At 48.8% G+C, this 18,056-nt stretch overlaps 4 protein-coding genes across 5 annotated transcripts; 1 reads left to right on the forward strand and 3 right to left on the reverse strand.

The window, feature by feature from the left end:
- Positions 1–851: 851 nt before the first annotated feature.
- On the forward strand, positions 852–8,668 carry LOC108926989 (integral membrane protein GPR137B-like). 2 transcript variants are annotated; one of them, XM_029250763.1, is made up of 8 exons: positions 852–937; positions 1,034–1,498; positions 2,795–2,844; positions 3,189–3,411; positions 4,650–4,799; positions 4,969–5,097; positions 5,598–5,719; positions 7,153–8,668. In XM_029250763.1, the coding sequence occupies exons 2-8, from the start codon at positions 1,136–1,138 to the stop codon at positions 7,262–7,264; spliced, it is 1,149 nt and encodes a 382-aa protein (XP_029106596.1). In that variant the 5' UTR covers positions 852–937; positions 1,034–1,135; the 3' UTR covers positions 7,265–8,668. The 2 variants fall into 2 exon arrangements, with proteins under 2 accessions (XP_029106596.1, XP_029106595.1); XM_029250762.1 differs by having other exon boundaries at positions 856–1,498.
- Positions 8,669–10,116: 1,448 nt separating this feature from the next.
- LOC114910374 (serum amyloid P-component-like) lies at positions 10,117–11,221 on the reverse strand. Its single transcript, XM_029250828.1, is given in 4 exon segments — positions 10,117–10,338; positions 10,340–10,494; positions 10,536–10,730; positions 11,047–11,221. Coding segments are annotated over 4 exon segments (747 nt in total).
- Positions 11,222–12,447: 1,226 nt separating this feature from the next.
- LOC108927073 (serum amyloid P-component-like) lies at positions 12,448–14,089 on the reverse strand. Its single transcript, XM_018740101.2, has 2 exons — positions 13,781–14,089; positions 12,448–13,197 (listed from the first exon to the last, which is right to left on the reverse strand). The coding sequence occupies exons 1-2, from the start codon at positions 13,854–13,856 to the stop codon at positions 12,575–12,577; spliced, it is 699 nt and encodes a 232-aa protein (XP_018595617.2). The 5' UTR covers positions 13,857–14,089; the 3' UTR covers positions 12,448–12,574.
- A 142-nt stretch (positions 14,090–14,231) lies between these two features.
- On the reverse strand, positions 14,232–17,948 carry LOC108926976 (mucosal pentraxin-like). The gene is made up of 3 exons (XM_018740003.2): positions 17,415–17,948; positions 16,035–16,185; positions 14,232–15,273 (listed from the first exon to the last, which is right to left on the reverse strand). Exons 2-3 carry the CDS (start codon positions 16,108–16,110, stop codon positions 14,651–14,653), a joined length of 699 nt encoding a protein of 232 aa, XP_018595519.2. The 5' UTR covers positions 16,111–16,185; positions 17,415–17,948; the 3' UTR covers positions 14,232–14,650.
- Positions 17,949–18,056: the final 108 nt, after the last annotated feature.

Genomic DNA, 18,056 nt, shown 5'->3' on the forward strand with positions numbered 1-18,056 from the left:
CCATAGCTCTCACCCCAACCTTAACCCTAGCCCCAACCCTAACCATAGCTCCAATCCTAACCACAGCTCCAACCCTTTCCTTAGTTCCAGCCCTAACCCTAGGTCCAGCCCTAACCTTTGCTTCAGCCCTAACCCTAACTCCAACCCTAACCCTAGCCTCATCCCTAACCCTAACCCTAACTGTAAACCTAACCATAACCTTTACCCTAATACTCACCACAAATCTAACCCTAACCTTTTCCCTAACCGCAAACTTAACCCTTACCACAAACCTAACCCTAATTTCACCTTACGCCATACTTAATTCTATACATGTGACTACTGCTGCCAATTCTCGTGTCCAATCACCGGCTACATTCATATAATTCCACGCTCCCTGAGCTGCCCGTGACCCTCAGTCCATGGCACTAAACTCCCCCTCTGAGCTCGACTTACCCCGAATTCTACGAAAAGAGGTCAAACCGTAAGGTGCACTCAAAGGTAACTTACATAACACATGCTTTGTTTCTTTATCCTCCATAAAACTTGCACACTGAGACAGATGACATGACAATAAAAGTATCACTTTATGAGTACAATTGCTGCTGAGATCAAACAAAGAATTGACAAAGAAATGGACCTTGAAGTCATCCTCCAACAGTGGAAGTGAAAGCAGAACAACTGGCGGGCGGAGAAGTACCAGTAAAGGGAAACACCACGTCGGGGGAGAGGGGGCCGTCAATGAGCTCTGGAGTGCGTGCGGTCCTAAAGCACGACGATGGCTTTTGCACCCAGGCTGCCACCCCTCCACTCACAGAGCCTAGAATCTGGCGACAGTGTGGGAGCTCTGGGGTGGGTGAGGCAGCAGGACTGGTCATCTCTCAGCTTCTGACGTAGGAACCAACCTGAGAAGAGACCGTGGCGCTCCGGGTTGGAGCTCGAGAGTCGTGGGCAGGAAGTGAGCTGTATTTTCTTTGCTCTCGCTCTCTCTCTTTCTCTCTCTCCCTCTCTCTCTCGCTCTCTCACTCCATCTCTTGCCCGCCCTCCCTCGCAGTGTTCGTGTCTGAGCTGCAGCACGACGAACCTCCCAGCCACTGTGACAGGAAGCAGGAGCCGAGGCCGTGCCTTCGACGGCCGCTGCGTGGGTCGCCGAGCCATGGAGGCGCTGGTGAGAGTCGGGGGGCCCGCAGCGCTGCCCACCCTGAGCCCGGCCGTGCCGCCCTACGTCAAGCTCGGCCTCACCGTGGCCTACACCGTCTTCTACTCGCTGCTCTTCGCGTTTGTGTACGCCCAGCTGTGGCTAGTGCTGCGTTACCGGCACAAGCGGCTCAGTTACCAGACGGTGTTCCTCTTTCTGTGCCTGCTGTGGGCCGCCCTGCGTGCCCTCCTCTTCTCCTTCTACTTCAGGAGCCTGGCAGCCGCTAACGCCCTCGGACCCTTCACCTTCTGGCTGCTCTACTGCTTCCCCGTGTGCCTGCAGTTCTTCACACTCAGCCTCATGAACCTCTATTTCGCCCAGGTGAGTGGGGGGACGGGGGTGTGGAGCGCGAGGGTCGTTATACTCAGGGACGCGGTGAGATGCCGCATTACGCAGAGACGTCCACGTTAGACTCGACAGCGTGAAGAGAAGAGAATATCCATAATAAAAGTACAGTACAGATTGCCTAACCCTAACTGTACTCATCCAAGCCGTAACTGTACTAACTGAAACCCGAAGTGTACTAACCCTGACCCAAACTGCTACAGCTACAACAGTGTATCCGAGCACTTCCATGTACTATGAGCACGGAGGAGGGACAAAAGCTTTTCTGGTGCCTTGTTTGACCACACAGGGTCCATGTAGTTCAGGGCTGGTTCTTGTTACTGACTTCTCCTTAACCGCTTAAAGTGCGGCATGTCACGGGATCCACCTCCCCTCTGTGTGGAGAGATAGTTCCCCGCACACCTGAAACCGAAAATCCCCTCCATTCTCCACGGTGGCGGAGCTGTATCGCCAGGTTGCGACCGGATGACATCCCCGCGCACGTCTATAGAATCAGGCACCTTCTGCCGAGCAGCACCAATTAACCACCGTTTCCAGCGGTCCCTCGTGATGTTACGTGTCCGGAATAAAAGCTACCAGTTGGCAGAGAATCACCGTAATCCCTTCGGTGTGTACACGGCACGCTCTTGAACACAACTCATTCAGCGCCGTGTTCTGGTGGTTTTACTAGAACAAGGCTCCCCTGTTGCACTAACCTGGTTTTCCATTGTTCTGCACGTTGCACTTCCTGTTTTACCAGACCTTCTGGTTTTTGCTCAGGGAATCACTCATAGCCACATTGAAAGCCTTCAAGGCCAATGGAAGGGAAAATTTAGAGCTTCTCTGTGGTATCAGCGCTGCACATTGCCCAGATGAATCCCTCAAACTCTTCAGACCCCCTTCAGCCTTTGTGGACATGTGGAGAAGAGAGAGTGAGCATCAATAGGCTGGGCAAGGACTGCAAATTGTGCAGAAACGTGGTAAAAAAAAAAAAAAAAAAATCAGGGAGAGCGAAGTGCAGAGAGGCTCTACTAACAGTGCAACGGATTAGTACCATCATGGGCGAACCCAGTGTCGCAGTGTTTTACACAGCATGGTACTCATGGACTAAAGACACCTGTAAAGACACCTGTTAGACAGTGGTGGGATGGTGAAGACCCCCCCATGATACTATAACATAAGTACCACATACAATCAGGGTAAGTCATTGGTTTGAGGAGCACCCCTCCCAGATGATTTCGTGATTGTTCAGTCATCCCGTGTGATTCCTGCGCTCTTTGACTTCTCCAACAGGTGGTCTTCAAGGCCAAGTCCAAGTATGCCCCAGAGCTCGTCAAATACAGGTAAGAGAACACTGCTCACACGTGTGTCTTTATGTCACGAGAAACATCTCAGAGTTCCAGGATTTTACCTCCAGGACCAACCAGACCTGGTCTTTCTATCATATGTATATATAATGTTCATATCAGCACATAACATGGCGACACCAAGTATGCAGGCTCAGCCTGGGTGCTCAACTTCATATGTTCTCCTCAGGATTATGAACCTTAAGAAGTCTTGAGCGATGTATGCATTAACACACCTCATTTAACACTCAAGTGGCTGCTGGACTTCTGTGAGATGCCGAAAAAGGTGCTGCTGAGGTTGGGTCGCTGGGTGCGGCGGAGCTCACTGACTCTCTGTTCAGGTTGCCGCTGTACCTCGTCTTCCTGCTGGCGAGCCTGCTCTTTCTAGTGGTGAACCTGACCTGCGCGCTGCTTGTCAAGATGACCGACACGGAGCCCGAGACCATAGTGCTGGTGCGCGTGGCCATCAACGACACACTCTTCGTGCTCTGCGCCATCTCCCTCTCGCTGTGCCTCTACAAGATTGCCAAGATGTCCTTGGCCAACATCTATCTGGAGTCCAAGGCAAGTGGACGCCCCGCCCCATGTGCACACAACGCTGGAAATTCACACTTTGCATCATATCGAGACATGACATAATACGTGTACTAAAAATATCAAGAGATCAGAACGGCTGCATGGGCAACAACAGCTGTGCTCAGTATTCACTATTTCGGTAGAGTCAAACCTAAACTTCACGGTGCACCCAAGCTCATAATCTATTTAACCGTTTAGCAGACGCTTTTCTTCAAAGCAGCTGACACTGAGGTGGGATTCAAACTCGGGTTCTTCGAGTGCGAGGTGGGAGCTCTAAACACAACTGCTGCCCCATTATCAGCTTCGGTGGGTAGGTAAAGTGCTGCCCACTTGATTCATGGGGACCAGTTACATGGTTTTCATGGTAAGGGAGGGTACAGTGATGCATTAGCACTGCCTTCTTCTTCTTCTTCTCACGCATGTCTTTGGGTTCAGAACATGGGGAGCATGTACAAACTCCAACACACCTGGAGGTGGATTTGAACCTATACAGCTTACGAATTGTGTGGCACCGGCACTACCCGCTGCACCACCGTGCCCCATGTTGTCATCTTTGGACTACAGAAAAAAATTGTCTTCCAGACAGGCTGCTTTAGATCCTTCAGAAGAACAGGAAGAGGATCAGCAGAGACGCAGGCGAGCGGCGAACGGTGTGCGAGACCCTTGCTGGGGTGCCGGGCCTGACAGCTCCTTTAGGCGATGTTGTTGTGGCTGTTAGCGGTTGAAGCAGCTCATGAATCAAGTTGACAAATGGAAATTGCACTTGGCGTTGCTTCATAGCTGTTCGCGTGGCCCACAGCACAGCCAGATGTTCCGTACAGCTGATCAAAGCATGAAAGATTTTGCAAATTTTTTGGAAATTCCGCCTGAGCCAAATCGGGGCGGTTTCCAAAAACGCGCATCTGCTGCAGTTTTACACTCGAGTGTCGAATGGGGCGACCGTCGCTCAGTGAAACCATGTTTCCGAGACACAAATGGAGGTGCGAATTTGCGCACGGGGAGGGGGGCATCTTCCCTCTTTGCTAACCGAAGAGATGTTCGCCACGCGAGAGCCATCGGCCAGCAACGCTCTAGGGTCGGCTGAGGCGCGTGTGCCCATGTGTGACTCAAAATGAAATGCTAACGCTAACGCTAACGCTAAGGGCTAATGCCAGAGCTCGACATTCGCATCTCCGGTCGAACTCCGCGTCTTCCCTGACGTCCGGATTTACCATAATCCTCCACAGGGAACCAGTGTCTGCCAGGTGACAATAATAGGTGCCATCGTCATCTTCTTGTACACGTCGCGGGCCTGCTACAACCTCGTGGTGCTGGCCCTCTCCAACGTCAAGACCGTCAACTCCTTCGACTACGACTGGTACAACGTGTCCGACCAGGTACCGCGGGCCTCTCGGTCCACCGCTAAACCTTGCTTCGTTAAACCGATCCTTTTTAAGCCTTATTTTCGGACAATTTCAGACAGTTCTGTCGCTCTTTGTGAGAAACATGTGCAAGCGTTGCGCCGAAACATCGTCGGGTGTCCTGTCTGGTGTGATCTTCCTCCAGGCCGACTTGAGGGCCACTCTGGGGGATCAGGGATACGTTGCGTTCGGGGTGATCCTCTTCGTCTGGGAGCTGCTCCCCACGTCCCTCGTGGTTTTCTTCTTCAGAGTGCGCCGGCCCACGCAGGACAGGGTGAGGAACTGCAAGATCTGCCATAACTTGAATGTTACAGCAGAACTAGCTGAGTTATCATCATCAACAATTGTTCATTTTTTTTTTTTTACTTCAGTTACACTTTTATACAATGCAGTTTTCAATATTTGACCCATTTTCACAGGTGCTTTTCCCCCGTTAAGGGTAAATAGCTGTATTAGAAGATAAATGGGGCTTGAATAGACAACCTTCACATCACAGGTCACGGTGTAAACTGCTGTGATCCTAGTGCCTGGTCATAATGGGACCTGCAAGATCCAACAAGAAGGCAGTTATGGGGGGAAGAGCGGTTAGAGCGGTTAGAGCCGTCACCTTGCACTCAAATTACCAGGTTCAAGCCCCTTTTCTTGCTGTAATACCCTTGACCAAGATACTTACCCTGAACTGATAGAGTAAAATAAATGTAAATCAGACCCGTTAGTTCTAACTTCCACCACAACCTGCCGGACATGTGGACCTGCTTCTGCTGTGTTGTGCAGAGCGGACCTGGACTCCCTGGTCACGGCTTCTCCTCCAGAGCGTATTTCTTCGACAACCCCCGGCGATACGACAGCGATGATGACCTGGCGTGGAACATCTTCCCTCAGAATGCTCAGGCTAGGTAACCATGGTATCCTGCTCCAGACCAAACAGACAGTACACAAACACACACGTTGTCTGAAACCTCTTGTCCCAAGCGGGGTCGCAGAGAACCGGAGCCTAACCCGGCAACACAGGGTGCAAGGCTGGAGGGGGAGGGGACACACCCAGGATGGGACACACCCAGGACGGGACACCAGTGTGTCGCAAGGCACCCCAAGCGGGACTCAAACCCCAGACCCACTGGAGAGCAGGACCCGCTCGAACCCGCTGCGCCACTGTGCCCCCCGTACATAAACAATAGAGCGCTTTGAGAAATTTTACAACAGGAGGTCTCCTTGCGATGCCTTGTAGTGATGTAGCGGTGAAGTAAGCAGATATGAGACACTTCAACAGTCAATTCAAGCAGCAGGATGACTACACCGGCTCCTCAACACAAAAGAAAGCTTAATAATATAGACGTTCCTAAATTATTAGCTCGTTAGATTTTGTAAGAACATCAGACGGAGCGGTAATAAATAAAAAAAATTCTGTAGTAATACTTTGCTAACTTCAATCAACATTAAAATGAAAACTAAATGTGAAAAATTATTCATCTATACTGTACATATATATGCCACAACCTCCAGTTTAATCTTGATCGTGGACGTGCTTTCATCCTAGGAGTGCGTGCAAAGCTTTTCGGCTTCTAGTTACTTTCAACTTTCTTTACAAACCACACAACCGAAGAAAAGGTTAACAATACAGAAGCTCCTCGATTTGTTTGCCGGTTCAGCTCTGTAAAAGTCTCGGATACAGCTATAACATGCAGAAAATGTGCTGCAAGACTTTTCATTTTAATATTTACGTTAACATATTAAAAATGTAGATTCGACCGCTTCGTTCAACGAAAGTGCGACATCCAGCCACTGATCGGGTGCAGCGGACACAGAAACGACTTGGACTGAGGGACTGCCTCACCCTTCTGCTCTTTGAATGCATTTTGCTGCCAACTAATGATGGGAGGTAGAAACAGAGGTCTTGAACCACAACAACAAAAATGTTATCGAATGGATATTTCAAAAATAATGAATCGGTGGTGCAGCGGGTTGGCCCGGGTCCTGCTCTCTGGTGGGTCTGGGGTTCGAGTCCCGCTTGGGGTGCCTTGCGATGGACTGGCGTCCCATCCTGGGTGTGTCCCCTCCCCCTCCGGCCTTACGCCCTGTGTTGCCGGGTTAGGCTCCGGCTCCCCGCGACCCTGTATGGGACAAGCGGTTCAGAAAGTGTGTGTGTGAATCTGGGAAAATGTTGATATGCTTGAACATTTATAACAGAAATCATCAAAGTATTGTACTCTTGCTAAATGTTCAGCCATATAGCAGTGTTGGGGACCACTATCATATGGTGTATGTAAGTTCTGAGTGCGACACGTCGACAATGACGCGTTAATATCCGTGTCTCGTTCTTCTGCGACAGCCCTTCCCCGGATGGCTACGACTGGGGCGCTCGAAGCAGCACCTTTGTGGCCTACATCGGCACAGATGGACCTAACTCTTCGGCTTCACAGGAGGAACTCAACCCATACTAGCGCACGCAGCGTGGCGAACGTGCCACGAGAGGGACCCACCTCTCGCACCCCTTACGCCCGTGGGCCAGGGGTTACGTCGGCGGCGCGCGGCTTTGCTCCTGTAACGGCGCTCCCAAGTGACGAGGGAGTCTCCCAGGGGCAGTGACCCTTGCATCCCGCAGTGCAGCCGCACCATGCGTTCTCACTGCTCTTTTATACCCAAAATCCATTGCACACAGAAGAAAGCCAACAATGAATCTCCAGCACCTTAATGTTGAACATGTTGTTTTAAAACCTTCAAGATACTGAGTTGGCTTCAGAAGACACCATAGGCAGTTAGATCACAGCCAGAGGAGGCGGCTCCATAGGAGGAGTGATGTACCGTGAGGGGTTCGAGCTGGTCAGGAAGCACACGGTGCAACGTGGTACTAAGCGGGCCGCTCTGTGCCGAACGAACCGGACTACGACGAGGGACGCGTTTGCCCTCGTCGCTCGGTTCGGCAAACCGTGCCCCTCACCGGGACAGAGACTTCCATAAAACACATCCGATGGTGACGTCCTTGAAGCTCGTGTAGGAGAGCGTGGACCACTGCAGTGTGCTGCTAATCCACGAAAGCATTAACACCCCCCCCCCCCCTCCATGAGCACCAGACCAGCGCGGGACAGGGGCTTCGTACAGTCAAGCACAAAACCTGGGCATGTAAAATGGGGTTTTCGTATTGTCTGTGAAGATTCTCAGTTATCCAGGTCATGATATATCTTAAAAGAAAGGCAACTGGACTTGCATGAGTTTCTTTGAAGGCATTTCACCACTCATCCAAGCGGCTTCTTCGGTTCTAAACGAGTGGTGGGGAGTTGAGGTTTTTAACTTGGAACATCTGCGGGTTGAGCCCACTTGAGACTCGCATGACTGGGGTCTGTTAACGACCCAACGGTCACCTGCAGTTTGAGGATGTGTTCAAATAAACCTGGGTGGTGTCCTGTTGTTCCACAATTAGCGATACTCTAACGACCCATTAATGGCCAGAAACTCCAGACTCAAGGTGTAAATGGGTGTGAAACTTTTTGGGGACAGATGCTAAAATTGTGTTGTACGTTTTGTCTCAGTCTACCTCTCCTATTTAGAAAGGGGTTTTTAGAGATTTTCATATTTTTAACACTGTCGCTGAAAATGCAATCTAACAAATAGTATATATTTTTTAAACGTTTGCACAATTTATTGTGATATTTTAAACCCATCAGTGTGCATTGGTTCATTTGTACCAGTGACGCTGCGGTTCTATGAAGGATGATGCCGTGACGCTGAAACTAATCCCAGCTACATGTCTCAATGTTGTTATTGTTCATTTTTAAAGTCATCATGTTTTGAGCTTTTGTTATCTCCTACATGTCACGGCATGCGCTGACAGCAGTCCCAGAATAAAGGAGGCGTTGTGAGATGTTCCTCGTGTGTCACTCAAATGTGAACCCATGGGCTTTGGGAGGGGACAAAGGACACTTGTTCGACTGGGAAAAACACTGCTTGGTTTCCTCCCCAAATGGCGAAAGGTCAGTTCGTCTGGACATGGACTCACGGCCGTTCAAGCAGAACAGCTTCCTGTTGTTACTATGGTAACTCGCTACTGATGCGATGTCAGAGCTCATGGAGAATTTCTGTTCCTGTTTCGTGAAGGGCGCCGTCGGTGCGCCGAGTGTCATAGACCACCAGTGAAAAGGCCGACATTTTTTGTCAGTAATAAACACGGTCAGGTATCATCGATGTGAACGCATGCGGTCGCACGCAGATACGGGAAGTGAAAGAAGATCTCGCTGGTCTGGAGCTCTCTGTTCCTCGTTGCAGCGTCAGAGCAGGAACACACTCCTTGTTCGTGGCGCTCTCTTGTGGCAGACAGGGGTAATAAATTTAGCCCCCAAACAAAGATCAGAGGAAGCCCCTAAATGTAAAGCAGTGACAAGGGAGGAATTACAAACTAGGTGCTTGAACATAAGTAAATGAATATAAAATCTCCTGCTGAAGCCCACAGAGGAGCAACTCACCCTTGAGCCCAGCCTATTTATTATATTTATTTTTCACGTTTCTTTAATGTGGGAGGTGTGGTGACGCAGTTGGTTGGACCGGGTCCTGCTTTCTGGTGGGTCTGGGGTTCGAGTCCCGCTTGGGGTGCCTTATGACGGACTGACGTCCCGTCCTGGGTGTGTCCCCTCCCCCTCCAGCCTTATGCCCTGAGTTGCTGGGTTAGGCTCCAGTTCCCTGCTACCCCATATGGGACAAGCGGTTCAGAAAGTGTGTGTGTTTCTCCAGATTTGGTCCTTTAGAGTCGCCCCGGTTCACGTTGTGTGCAAGCTGTGTAGGTGTCAAGAGTACCAGGTAGGCCTTACCAGGCCGAGCAGCACGCAGGTACTGTAGGTCTCCATGTGCCCCTGATTGCCACTCAGCAGGTGTCCCTCAGGGGTCAGTACTCGGGTGTTTTTTTTGTATCGACTTCATGAACTCAGATGATGAATATCAAACTCATGGTTTGCAAATGTTTACAGGCTGCAAGGAGTCTTAATTTAACGCTGATGGGATTCCAAAGCAAAACAAAGCAGGTCTACGAAGCCACAGCAGCTCCTTGTTGCACCCAGTTGTACTCAAGTTCAGTGCAGTTGTTTATTAAACATTACTGTTTACATTACTGATTACTGAACAAGTATTACATGGACAGCATGTTCATCTCATTTTCATAAAATGAGTGAGAATACCATAGTAAAAATACCATAGTCCAACATGCATTATCTATAGTTAGGAAAACCCTCTTTTCAATTTCATTCCAATTTGTCACTCAGATATTATTCTTCACATCTGCATGAAGCACTGCTCAATATTTCTTGTTCTACCCAGTCTGCGAGACAAGGTTCTGCTTGTCTTCCACCACACCATAACCCTGCTTGGAGTACTGCAGGTCACTCCACTTGAGTATGTTCCCTGGCGAAAACATCGAGTCCTGTGTGAAATGGTAAATGTCATGTGGCGAGAGGGCGTGGTCCCACACGCGCACGTCCGTAACGAGGCCGACAAATGACTGCTTGGCGTCAAACCCCCCGCCATAACTGTCTTAGGTCCTGGCCCAGGATTATGCTATGACGTCCAGTTACGGTCCTACCAGGGTCTAGCGCCTTCCTGGCACCGGGCTTCCCGTTCATCCACAGCTGGGCCAGCCCTGTGTCCGATAACCAGGCGGCGGAGGCGGAGGCCCATTCATTCAGACCGTCTGCCAGCCCCCAGAATGTGGTAACGCTGCCCAAAACGTACATCTCGTACACCCCAGGCTGTAGCTCTTAAAGCAGAAAGGCATGGCCAGTGAGAAGATACTCTGATCGCGGTGGAGATCTGAGAAGAACCGGAGGCAAACGGTCGCGGTATGCAGGCTCTTGTTCATATTGGGGATGAGTTTCACATGGACCTGGTCGGACTCCATTGGAAAGGTGAACACTTTTCCAGAGAGATCTGCTCAGTTCAGAAGCATGAACTAACTGTACCCGGTCAATTGGAACCTGTCACGTGTATTTACCTGAACATGTGCACATATGCAGTAGATGCTTTTTATATTTTGTCAGTAATAAAGAGAGAATAGCAGCAGCAAAGCAACCCCTGTCTTTGGTTTGTGCCAAACATGTCTTCTAGTACTATGGCCAGGCAACTTTATCTTTGCTTCATCTGTCCAGAGCACATTGTTCCAGAAGCCCTGGTGTGATGTTCATCGGCAAACTTTGGTCTTGTCTTGATGTTGTTTTTGGACGACAAAGACTTCTTCCTGGCACACCTCCATGCAGATCAAAGTTGCGCAATGTTTTTCTGATGCTAGACTCATGCACGTTGACACCAACAGCTGCAAGAGTTACCTGCAGAGCCTGGGATGAAATCTGAGGGTTCTTGGCAACTTCTTTAAGTATCTTACAGTCTGATTTTAGAGTGAATTTGCTGGGCTGGCCTGTCATAGACAAACTGGCAGTTGTTTCAAATCTTTTCCATTTGTAGATGATTTTCCATACCGTGGAATGATCGATTTTGGATGATTTAAAGATCTGTTTAAATCCCTTCCCAGACCCATGAGCATGCAGTTTTTTTTTTCTGAAGGCCTTAGAGAGCTCCGTTGATCGAGGCATAACGACACCACACAATTCAGGAGCAAATATCAAACCACACCCTAGATATCTGAGGTTTAAATAACACAAGTTCTTCCAGGATCCTCCCTAACAATGTTCTCATCATTGGCACCTCACCTGGTACACCTGATTCTACTTTTGTGCATTTGAACTTGTGATAAATGTAAAGGTGCACTTAATTTTTCCTTGTAACAAATCTGTATTTTTGGTTATTTCAATTGTAAAAAGGACCACGTAATGCAAGTCTGATGCGTCATTTGTTCAAGTGTTTCACCTTTATATATAGGCAGTGATTAAATGAAGATAAAAAGTCTGCGTGTCCAAATTTGTTGAAAAAGGCAAAATTTCCCATGGGGTCTACTTACTTTTTCACATGACTCTATACATATATGTATATGACTGTCAGATGTGGAGATTACTTGTTTTTAATGCAGTGCATCTCGCCTTGACGAACAGCCGCACATGTCGCCAGCAGGGTGAATCAGAACACCGGTCTCAGGAGTAAGCGAACACAGCCAATGGGAGAATCAGCTACATCATGGATGGGTAACTCCTTTCTCAGCAGAGCCACAGGTGGGAAATTTACCGCACGATGCAGTAACCAGGAGGTGTGGTGGTGCAGTGGGTTTGGCCTGTGCCTGCTCTCTGGTGGGTCCAGGGTTTGAGTGCCGCTTGGGGTGCCTCCTGGGTGTGTCCCCTCCCACTCCAGCCTTGCGTCCTGTGTTCCTAGGTTAGGCTCCGATTCACCGCGACCCCTCTTGGGACAAGCAGTTTCAGTCGATGTGTGCGTGTATGCAGTAACTGGGAAATTAGGTTGCTTGTTCAAGAAGTAATAAAAGAACACAGTTTGAACAGGTTTACTGAAAAAGTGTGTTTTTACTTCTAGATCACCACTGCCTTGGACACAGATGATGGAACAAATGGAAAGAATGAGATTTAACGCAAAATTTGACATCTTTTTTTCCAACCGCTCGATGCACATCTCAGGTCCGCCTCTACGTTAACCGCTGCAGAGATCAAGATCTGCATTCTGCCTTGAGGAACGGCACCGCAGACGGCGGCGATTCTCACACCGGCACTGATCCAAATGTAGAATGTAGAACAATTTTGGAATTCTAGATTTCAAAGTTGGGAACCCAAATGTGACAATCTCAGATTTGACACACTTCCATGGCCACTTTGCCGCTAGATTCCATTCGCTCTGTCTCTGTGTTCCACAACAACGTAGCCATGCCTGGTGAACTCCAGCGCCTGCCAGTTGAGGTAGTTTCCTGGCATGAAGAGCAGGTTGCCAGTATAGCTCTGGATTTCACAGGGCGAGAGCCTGTAGTCCCACATGTGGACGTCTGTGATGTGTCCCACAAAGGCATCAGCAGTATTGAAAGTCCCACCATAGGAGTCCTGGTCTTGCCCCAGGACAACGATAGGGGTTCCAGCTATGGACTCACCAGCACGGAGGGCTTTCTTGGGACTGGCCACGCCGTTGACCCACAGCTGCGTCAGACCTGCAGAGGAATCCCAGGTGGCACAGATGGAGTTCCACTGGTTCCGCTCATATGGCAATGCTGGGAAGGTGGCGAGCTGACCCCAGACGTAGAGGTGGTAACCTCCGTCAGCAACCTGGTACAGGTATAAGCCGTGATGTTCTGTTGGGGTAGCCAGCGAAAAGAGGGACTGCTCCTTGCTCTCGTCAGAGAAGAACCGCAGACAGACAGTGATGTTGTACAGGATCTTATCGACGGCAGGAACGAGTCGGGCGTGAGCCGTGTCGGACAGCACCGGGAAGACGAACATTCGACCTGTAAGGTCTGGGAATATTGCCGAGAAGAAAAAAACGGATCGATAACTGCACTCCGCTCCGGGCTTCTCGCATAAAACAAGCGGCAATTTGTACCAGGAAACTTCTTCACAAAGTGAATTTGCATAAAGACAAAGTCTTATTTACCACTCATTTCAAACAAGTAACGCATTGCTGGCCCACAAAAGGTTCAGCTGCAACAGAGACAAATAAGGACAAACTAAAACAGAAGAACATGCTATTAAAAATAAATCAGGTGGAAAACGTTTGTATCTTTGAGAGTGTGTAACTGGAGTGTTTGTAACACGAGGAGCCGGTGAATGAAGAACGGAAGGAGCGATTCTTCATGGAAGCGCCACCGCGCAAGAGCTGACCTCCCTGCACACCAGAGGCAGACAGTGTACCTGACTACACACCTGAGTTGCTCAGGCTGGGAAACCCAACATAACTCATCTAATTCCTCAATAATCACACCACCCCCTGCCTGTGTCCCTCCAACTGTGCACATGATCTTGTAACAAGTCCCCTATCCAGCTCACGACCAAAACAAGTCGGTCCCTCCGAACCTCCAACCCTGCGGTCAAAGCCCTCACCTTTGGGCACAGCCAGGGAGCTCGCCAGGAGAGTCAGGAAAACGGCGAGGGGCTTCATCCTCGGGACGCCGAACATCTCTGCAGCGCGTGCGGAGAAGAGCTGCGGGACACAGCAGGCTGGAGCTCGTGTGAAACGTCTCTCCTCGTGACCCTTATATAGAGGAACCGTCCTCAATTTACCGCACCGCGTCTCTCGCCCGGCAGCCGAGAGCTACTGACAGGGCACTTTGTAATCTTTACATCATTTACTACCCGGGGCAAAAACATTCATCGGTGTTATCGGCTGTCCTCGGCGGCCCCGCTTCCAGTCGTCGGTGATTATTAGTGTATTTGGGAAAGAGTCACGTGGAAGAAATGAGAAAACACTCAACATTTTGTATGAGGTTTATTCGAACCGTACTGCGAATCTGAACACTCACACGAGAGCCTCTCAACAACTACCAGGGTGCAGTTCCGTAAAGCTTTATTTTCTGTACATCTCCATCACCGCATGACAGCGATGAACTGAAAAAATAAGTTTGAATTGGGTCAAATTACACACACGTGTTGAGTCACACACTGCCACAGGAAATGGCAATTCCAGATGGAAAAACAATCAGCATCTCACAAGCAAAGACAAGACACTTGATATCATTTTGAGTAAAGAGCGATGAAACTGCCCGCCATTTAATAGAGCACTATAACAGGATTTGTTCTCCACTCGTGCTGCTCATGCCCACTCTGAACCCACATTACACTGGGAGATGAGGAGATGATGGTCTTCCTGCTCAGGTACAAGAACATTAAATCATTCACACTCAATTCAGTTTGCTCTTGGAGCATTTTTACACCAAGCCGACTGTTAACTCAGACTCCCAGCTACATGCTGTCTCATTTGTCTCTTGCAGAGCTGTTGTATTCCACAACCACATAGTTATGTTTGGTGAACTCCAGCGCCTTCCAGTTGAGGTAGTTGCCCGGCCTGAAGAGCAGGTTGCCAGCATAACTCTGGATTTCACAGGGCGAGAGCCTGTGGTCCCACATGTGGACGTCTGTGATGTGTCCCACAAAGGCATCAGCAGTATTGAAAGTCCCACCATAGGAGTCCTGGTCTTGCCCCACGACTATGATGGGGGTGTCGGCTATGGAGCCACCAGCATGGAGGGCCTTCTTGGGACTGGCCACGCCGTTGACCCACAGCTGCGTCAGCCCAACGGAGGAGTCCCAGGTGGCACAGATGGAGTTCCACTGGTTCCGCTCATATGGCAACGCTAAGAAAGTGGCGAGCTGACCTGCGACGTACAACTGGTACCCTCCCTCTGGGTTCAGGGCCAGGGCCAGGCTATGTGGTTCTGTCGCGGTGGCCAAAGAGAAGAGGCCTTGTTGCTTGGTCTCATCGGAGAAGAACCGCAGGCAGACGGTGACGTTGAATAGGATCTCATTCGAAGTGGGTGTGAGCTGGATGTAGGCCGTGTCAGAAAGAGAGGGGAAGATGAACATCTGACCTGTAAGGTCTGGAGAAATTGGCAAGAATAAGACAAGACTTCTACAGCTTCTCCTGATACTCTGAAAAAACGAGGTTGAACAGCGAAGTGAGCGGGTACGAGGTAATAAGCGCTCATTTATACAGCTGGGTGGATCGTGTCAAGAGCTAAGGTGGTCCTGTGTCGAGTTACAAAGGTGCTGGTGGAACATCACCCAAGAAATACAGAACATTTTGGGAGTCAGGGTGGAAACAGAGTGACTTTCTCTCTGACTTGGTCTTCAAGATAATGTTGTAATTAAAGGTGCTAAAAAAATGATTTGTTAACATTCAGAGCTGGGAGAAGTAGCCTTTTGTCCTGAAGCTCGCAGAAGCTCGCTAAGGCTGGGAGGTGGACTCAGACTGTACTGGAGTTGGAGCCGCTACACTGTCTGCTACAGTCAAAGCTCAATGTCTTCAAGAAAGAGCGATGTAATGCAAGAAAAGGTTTCTTTGTCTGAGGTATACTGTACATGTGCTAGAATCCGTTCTGAATTTTTCTCCCCCACTTTTTAAAATCTTGTTGCACTTTGTGGTTCTGTTTGGAATTTGTAATTTTGTCCAATATTTAAAAAACGGGCAAAGGTTCACCCCCGGGACTGAACGTTCCCAACCAACTCTTCAGTCACGAGAACTCTTGGATGGAGACACGTACCTGTCACTGAGTCCCATTTTCCATCCGTCCTTTCTCATGACCAGCTCACAATCATAATAAATAGTTCAAACCTGCAACCCTGCGGTCAAAGCCCTCACCTTTGGGCACAGCCAGGGAGCTCGCCAGGAGAGTCAGGAAAACGGCGAGGGGCTTCATCCTCGGGACGCCGAACATCTCTGCAGCGCGTGCGGAGAAGAGCTGCGGGACACAGCAGGCTGGAGCTCGTGTGAAACGTCTCTCCTCGTGACCCTTATATAGAGGAACCGTCCTCAATTTACCGCACCGCGTCTCTCGCCCGGCAGCCGAGAGCTACTGACAGGGCACTTTGTAATCTTTACATCATTTACTACCCGGGGCAAAAACATTCATCGGTGTTATCGGCTGTCCTCGGCGGCCCCGCTTCCAGTCGTCGGTGATTATTAGTGTATTTGGGAAAGAGTCACGTGGAAGAGGTGAGAAAACACTCATGAAGGTGTCCAAGATGCAAATAATATCAGCTCAGAGAGGACAAGTGCAAATGATTAACAAGGAGGGGGAGCTGATTGTCCTTAAACTATATGAGTAGAGTATTATTGCAAATAATGAATTTTGCAGATAAAATCTGTTCAGCCTAGCAGAGATGTGAAAATCATCCTGGTGCTGAATTAGTTACCTCTTTATGAGACATCTTTGGTGCATCATCCGTTGGGAGACAGGTCACCACTAAAAGAGATTTTCTTGTTTTACACTGATAAAAGCCTACTATATATTTAAGATATTTTGCAGCATCTATCTATCTATCTATCTATCTATGTCTCACCTTCATTTGTGCTCCTTATTCATGCGCTCTTAGGCACTGGGCTCTACTAAAAGACATGTGTCCTCACAAGTCAGAGACATCCATTTATTTATTGCGGTGTATTCCTTCTGCTCTCTCTTCTCCTGGTACCACTCCACCCCATTATACAATAAAAAGCCTTTTTTTAACAATTACTGCAATCTATAATGGCTGTTGACATGTGAGAGACTATCAGTGGTCATAGGAATAAAACACATGTGGGGGGGGTTATCACCAGGTTTGAGGACCAATTCGGTGGTGTCTACCTGATAGACTTTATATCAAGCGATGCTCTTTCTTGACCCTCATAAACTGTTACAATCCTCTATTTATTCCCTTTTTATGCATCACAGCCCTGGCGGCTAATGAATGCTGACATGACACATTTTAATCTTTATATATTTCACTGTTACAATCAATAACTTTAGTCCATGTGATGAGCTGACACCAATAGCCCTATTTCTCGTTACACAAGATTAGAAGATTAATAGGAAAAAGTCATAAGGAACAACAGAAGAAAACACCAGTGATGGTAGATAAGATATTTTCAGGTTGTTATTGCGCTTCTATATAAAAAGTACAAATAATTAACAGAGAAAGAGAAGCTGATTGGCTCCTGCTATCATCATCTCTTCTAATCCTAATTTCATGGAATCTTTACCTTGAACTGACCTCCTTACTGGCAGTGCTGCTGATCCAGGTATATCTTTACTTTCGTAAACAATACTGTTGTCTCACAGCGTTTGGACGATGCGAGAGAAAGTAGGTTCGATCCCAGCTCGGTCTGTGCAGAGTTTGCATCTTCTCCCTGAGGTTGTGCTCCAGGTGCTCTGGTTTCCGCCCACAGTACGAAGACATGCGTTTCAGGTTAACAGGTGACTCTAAATTGCTCTGGGTTCTGCCAAGGTTGTGTTTTGCCTCCACTTCTGTTTGTGATTTCCATGGACAGAATACCATAGTGCAGCCAGAGCTTAGGAGGTGTCCATTTGGAAGGACTGAGGGTGGCATCTCTGCTGCTTGCGGGTGATGTCCTTTTGGACTCATCCAACTTTGAACATTCACAACTCAAAAAAATCCTTGCAACAGACTCAGGACAAGCAGGAGAGATGACAATTCTTTGTGGGCCTTGGACGGCCAGGAGGAGCCGTTGTCACCAAATGAAAAACGATCTATTGTCACTACAACCATCACCAAGGTGAAGAACCTCATGTATTTTGTGAAACATTCACTAAAAGTAGACTTGAACACACTAATAAGGAGAACAACAGCAACTATTTCATACATCCATCATCGCATTTCGGGG

The sequence above is a fragment of the Scleropages formosus genome, chromosome 4 (genome assembly GCF_900964775.1).
Source record: "Scleropages formosus chromosome 4, fSclFor1.1, whole genome shotgun sequence".
Taxonomy (NCBI): Eukaryota; Metazoa; Chordata; class Actinopteri; order Osteoglossiformes; family Osteoglossidae; genus Scleropages; species Scleropages formosus.

What these genes read in the sequence shown, in the direction of transcription:
- LOC108926989 (XM_029250763.1), top strand. Translation starts at nt 1,136, where the DNA reads ATGGAGGCGCTGGTGAGAGTCGGGGGGCCCGCAGCGCTGCCCACCCTG. An exon ending in TGAACCTCTATTTCGCCCAG is followed by an intron (nt 1,499 to 2,794) that starts GTGAGTGGGGGG and finishes CTTCTCCAACAG; the next exon opens with GTGGTCTTCAAGGCCAAGTC. An exon ending in CCAGAGCTCGTCAAATACAG is followed by an intron (nt 2,845 to 3,188) that starts GTAAGAGAACAC and finishes CTCTCTGTTCAG; the next exon opens with GTTGCCGCTGTACCTCGTCT.
- LOC108927073 (XM_018740101.2), bottom strand. Translation starts at nt 13,856, where the DNA reads ATGTTCGGCGTCCCGAGGATGAAGCCCCTCGCCGTTTTCCTGACTCTC. An exon ending in CTCCCTGGCTGTGCCCAAAG is followed by an intron (nt 13,198 to 13,780) that starts GTGAGGGCTTTG and finishes CAATATTCCCAG; the next exon opens with ACCTTACAGGTCGAATGTTC.
- LOC108926976 (XM_018740003.2), bottom strand. Translation starts at nt 16,110, where the DNA reads ATGTTCGGCGTCCCGAGGATGAAGCCCCTCGCCGTTTTCCTGACTCTC. An exon ending in CTCCCTGGCTGTGCCCAAAG is followed by an intron (nt 15,274 to 16,034) that starts GTGAGGGCTTTG and finishes CAATTTCTCCAG; the next exon opens with ACCTTACAGGTCAGATGTTC.